A 4,795-nucleotide genomic window follows, 5' to 3' on the forward strand; every position below is an offset into this window, starting at 1 on the left:
AGCACGATAGCCAAAGGACGGGAAAGGGCTATCAAGATAAGGGGTGAGGGCTTTTTGGAACTTTAGAAAAATTACTCCCCATAAGAGATAGTAAGAAAGAGACAAGGAGAAAAGGAATCACTGAGATGCCAGAAACAGAAAGGAGAAGATAAGTGAGCCTGCCGGGGAGGGGGGTAAGGGGGAGATTAGGTTGAAAGACTGGAGTGGGAGAAGGGAGCCCCCAGAGGTTGGGGAGAGACAAGACTCTTCACTGGACAAGAAGGAGCCAGACTCTGGCTTGCTGCTGATGGGAGTTTATTTGTACTGAGCTATGAAGATCCACTGGCTGCCTCAGCTCCAGGTCAGGGCTGCTATGGCTGTGGCTGTGGCTGTGGCTGTGGCTGTGGCTGTGGCTGTGGCTGTGGCTCCAGCTCCGGCTCCGGCTCTGGTTCTTGCTCCAGATCCCCTATCTTGCTCTGAGCCTGAGGTGGGTGAATCCCATGCTCTAAAGCAGAGAATCTTCTTGGCCGCCACTGTGGGAAGACACGGAGGGTGAGAGAAAGAAAAGGACAAAGAGAGCCGAAACCGGTTTGGCTCAGTGGATAGAGCGTCGGCCTGCGGACTGAAAGGTCCCGGGTTCGATTCCGGTCGGAGGCATGTACCTGGTTGCGGGCACATCCCCAATGGGAGATGTGCAGGAGGCAGCTGATCGATGTTTCTCTCTCATTGATGTTTCTAACTCTCTGTCTCTCTCCCTTCCTCTCTGTAAAAAAAAGGACAAAGAGAAAGGGAGTAAGGAAGCTACTGGGTCCATCTATTCTTTTACCGCCCCTGCCCTCGCCATGTGGTCCCAGGCCTTTTCTCGGCCCCTTCAAGCCTCCCCTGCATTCTTCAGGCACAAGGGGTCCCTGGAGTGCAGAGGCCTATGAAGAAGGGGTTGTAAAGGCAACTTCAGGCCCCACCTTCGTCACTTTTGCTGAGGAGGTGGTGCCAGACAGCACGGAGGACTGGGGAGAAGGGAAACCAGTGGCAGTGGAGGGGAGTCTCTGGCTCACCGGTCTTCTCCAAAGGTGAAAGCCAAAGGCTCCAGCCGCCAACAGGAGCAGGAGGAGGACACCGAGGGCGATAAGGAGAGGGAGGTGGCCTGTCTTCAGGGCTCCTGGGGCTCTCTCGGAGCGCTGGGCACCTAAGGAGAAGTACAGGATTGGGCATAGAGTCACGACCGAAAGGACGTTTGGCCACACCCTCATATTTCACAGATGCAGACCACGAGGCCCAAAGAGTTTAAGGGACTCGTCCAGGATCATTCAACTAATTCCTGGCAGGAGAGGGTCAGGACTAGACAAGAGCTGGAAGTCAGGTCCCTGATTGGAAAAGAAAGAGCTGGGAGGGGTGGGGAGGAGGTCTGCAAATGGGATCAAGATGACTGGTCTGGAGTTGGGGACCCCATGTTGCGGGGTCTCAGACCTGAGCCAGGCAGCTCCGTGAAGTAGACCGCTGTTCCCAGAAGCCTCTCCCCCCGGTACAAATGGCACTGCCAGGGCTGGGAGAGGAGGCTGGCCTCCTGCACCTCCAGCAAGGGTCCTGGGGAACTCCTCGAAGACTTGTCCCGGGGGCGCCACACAAAGCGCTCCTGTCCGGATGCCGGAGTCACCTCACAAAGAAGTTGTCTCAGGTTGCCAGGTAACCCGGAGGATTTGGGAGTCACTGAAAACATTAGAGGGAAGAGATCTTCTGAGTCCCCGGCCCCCTTACTTGACACCATAGGATCAACTCCCAAGTCTCAGGCACACTGCACTCCCCTGGGCTCTGATTGGGTGAGGCTGAGGGGAGGAGACCAGGGTCATGGCCAAAGTAATCTTATGAAGACAAAGTTCTGGTCAGATCACTCCGCTGCTCAAAAACTTCCCAGGCTCCCTGTTGCCTTCAGGGGACTGTTCAAACTCAAACTAGGCCAGAAGGATCCCATAACGAATATTATTTCAGACTCTTTTACATTACTACCACTCAAATGCTCAAACCCTCAATATCTGTTAGGTGAGTTGGCCCCCAATATACTTTGCACTGTTCCTGCTTTCATAATTTGAATCACACATCAGTGCCCCTGCCTTGAGGTGCCCCCTGAATGAACTTGCCCACTTCCTGGATGTTTGGAGAAGGGTGAACTGACCATCTGACCTAGAGACAGAGCATCTCAAAGCTGAACGGTGAGAGACAGGGTGAGTAGGAGGAGACAAATAGTGCACAGGAACCTGAAGATTTGGTGACACAGACATCTGAGTACAGACCCTGAGTCTGACACTTCCCCGGTGTGTGACTTTGGGAATGTTCCTCCTCTAGAAAGCATCTCACGTTGAATTGTCATGAGATAGCATGAGAAACTGACACAAAACAACGGGCCCTCAAGAAAACCTTAGACAGAAAGAATTGGTAGGCTTTGGCAACTGACTGGACATGAGGGAAGGAGAAAGCCAGGTTTCAGGGTGAGTGGGATGCAAATGGCATTATTGACAGAAAGGATAAGTCAGCAAGACTTAGCATGAGGAAAAGATGGGGTTCAGAGTGAGGCTGAGATCTAGGTAGAAATTTCCAGGAAGTATATGGAAATTCAGCACTGGCAGATAGGGGATGTATTATTTGCTAGCATAATCACTTATTCATTCAACTATATTCATTAAGCACCTACTATGTGGTGCTATTATTTAGTTTCCACAGGTCAGTACTGCAGACACAGTCAAGTAACCACCACTGGTAATTGATTGAATAACCAATCAATCAACACATTTTGAGGTGTGTGTTTTTTTTTAATGTGTTTGTTTTACACTGTCTTGAAAAGCCCATGATCAGTAAATATTTGCTGACCAAGGAACTGATGTATTAACTCCTCCCAGATCCAGGCCACTTCCTGCAACTTTAACCCAAGCCCTGGCCCCAAAGTGGGACAAGGATTCTAGAAATATAGTCCACCCCTTTGGAACCATTCAAACTTTTGCCACTTCTCCTTCTAACTTCTCAGACCCTCCCCACCCCCCCAATTCAGAGCAGGGGATCCCCTTAGAGAAGAGTGGAACATGCATCTAGTGACTCAGGGGAGATTTTTAGTTTCAGTTTTTATATGTGGGGGTGAGAAAAAAAGAGGCCTCGAGGGGCAGCCTCTGGAAATTGTGCCTATGGCCTGGCATCATGAGGTGGCTTTGCCAGTATTTGCCCGGCCAGGCATCCCTCCCTGTCCAGCTCCTCTGGGTTGGGAGCTATTCCTTTCCCACACAAGCCTAACCTGTGATGACTGCCAAAGTGACGGTGGAAATGAGCTGCTGCCCCTGCAGATGGACGCGGCAGGTGTAGGTCCCAGCCTGGGCCTGGCTCACAGCCTCCAGTTGAAGGGTCAAGTGGCCATTGTCTCCAGTCACCAGCAGGTCAGGGCCTCCCCCAGGAGGGGCCCACTTGGCAGTGAGAAAAGACCCGGTGCCTACACCAGGAGGCAGAGGGCAGGGCAGCTCCACCCGGGAACCTGCTCCTGTGTACACTGTCAGAGGGACTGGAGGTTCCGGATCTGGAGAGAAAAGGAAACCCAACGTTAAAGCAGAGAGGGGGAGGTGGCAGCGGGGCTGGGACACTGGATCTGAACGGAAGAGAGGCAGAAAAGTGCAGGATCGAAGGAGGTGGTCCGGCTCTGAAGAGGGCTAAGGAGTAGAATAAGGTGGAAGAACCAAAGAGGCTCAGAAACCCGGGTTGGGAGTGGGCCAGCAGGAAACCAAAGGCTGGCCATTGTGGCTGGGTGGCCCAAGGAAAGTCTACTATGGGAGAAGGCAGCTGAAAGGCTGCAACAGGAGAAGGGAAGAAACCGGACGGTGAGGCCCAGAATAATCACAGGTGGTGTAAGCTGCTGAGGACCTACTGTGGGGACCCGCAAGTCAGGAGGAGATGAGAAGAGGGCAGCAAGGCACGTGGTCACGGGTGAAGGCGGACTGGAGGAGTTACCCAGAACAGTGAGGTTGTAGGTGCTGGAGACACTGAAGCCATCTCTGTAGGTGAGGATGCAGCCCCAGAGCCCAGAGTCTACGGGGCTGACTTTGGGCAGGAAGAGGAAGCTCCCATCTAAGTGGTGATGGGGAGACTTCTGAACGGGGACTCTGCCTGGGCCCCGGAACCACCGCACAGAGGCCGGGAAGTCAGGGCGGCTGAAGGAGCAGTTCAAGACGACCCAATCCGAGGTCCTGACAGGCCCCTGGGGACTGGCGGTCACTGCACACGGATAAAGAAGGATCAGCCCACGGCAAACACTTTCCCAACACAGCAGGTCAGCTAGGCTGGGAGCTCTAGGCACCACCATGCAAATTTCTTTGTCTTCTCCCCTCGTTGCTCCCCGCTCCCAGCTCAGTGCCTGGCACCTGGAAGTGTTTAAAATGGATGTCCAGAGTCTCCAGCCTCCAAGTGTACTTGGCTTGGTCTTCCCTTTCACCAGGCCTTCCTTGCCCGAGGATCCCCACTCAGCCCACCTCCTGAGCCACAGATGTCTGAAATGAATCACTCTAGGCCGGCACCCTCTCTCCCCCCAACCTCCCCAGGGGTGCCTCCCCTCCTCCACCCTGGCACTCCCACGGCGGGTGGGGGAAGGGGAGCGCAAGGGGTGATATAATCTCTCCAAAGAGCCCTCCTCCCCCACACGTGCTTTTCTGGGGGCACCTTCCACTTCGCGATCTGGTTCCCCACCCTCTTCCGCTGCCCTTCTGGGGGCTCGCCGGCAGGGCCCAGGGCGCATCCTTAGAAGCGCAGCCTCGGCCCAGCCCTTCCTGCCTCCGGACGGCGGCGTCTG

The 4,795-nt window shown here is 54.3% G+C and overlaps 1 protein-coding gene across 1 annotated transcript; it reads right to left on the reverse strand.

The window, feature by feature from the left end:
• Positions 1 to 277: 277 nt before the first annotated feature.
• On the reverse strand, positions 278 to 4,789 carry LAG3 (lymphocyte activating 3). Its single transcript, XM_015559957.1, has 6 exons — positions 4,666 to 4,789; positions 3,961 to 4,224; positions 3,257 to 3,532; positions 1,447 to 1,686; positions 1,035 to 1,165; positions 278 to 512 (listed from the first exon to the last, which is right to left on the reverse strand). The coding sequence occupies exons 1-6, from the start codon at positions 4,739 to 4,741 to the stop codon at positions 351 to 353; spliced, it is 1,149 nt and encodes a 382-aa protein (XP_015415443.1). The 5' UTR covers positions 4,742 to 4,789; the 3' UTR covers positions 278 to 350.
• Between the last annotated feature and the right edge of the window lie 6 nt (positions 4,790 to 4,795).

This window comes from Myotis davidii, unplaced genomic scaffold, assembly GCF_000327345.1.
Source record: "Myotis davidii unplaced genomic scaffold, ASM32734v1 scaffold13, whole genome shotgun sequence".
Lineage (NCBI taxonomy): Eukaryota > Metazoa > Chordata > Mammalia > Chiroptera > Vespertilionidae > Myotis > Myotis davidii.

What these genes read in the sequence shown, in the direction of transcription:
- LAG3 (XM_015559957.1), bottom strand. Translation starts at nt 4,741, where the DNA reads ATGCGCCCTGGGCCCTGCCGGCGAGCCCCCAGAAGGGCAGCGGAAGAG. An exon ending in CACTTTGGCAGTCATCACAG is followed by an intron (nt 1,687 to 3,256) that starts GTTAGGCTTGTG and finishes TAATGTTTTCAG; the next exon opens with TGACTCCCAAATCCTCCGGG. An exon ending in CACGGAGCTGCCTGGCTCAG is followed by an intron (nt 1,166 to 1,446) that starts GTCTGAGACCCC and finishes ACTTCTCCTTAG; the next exon opens with GTGCCCAGCGCTCCGAGAGA.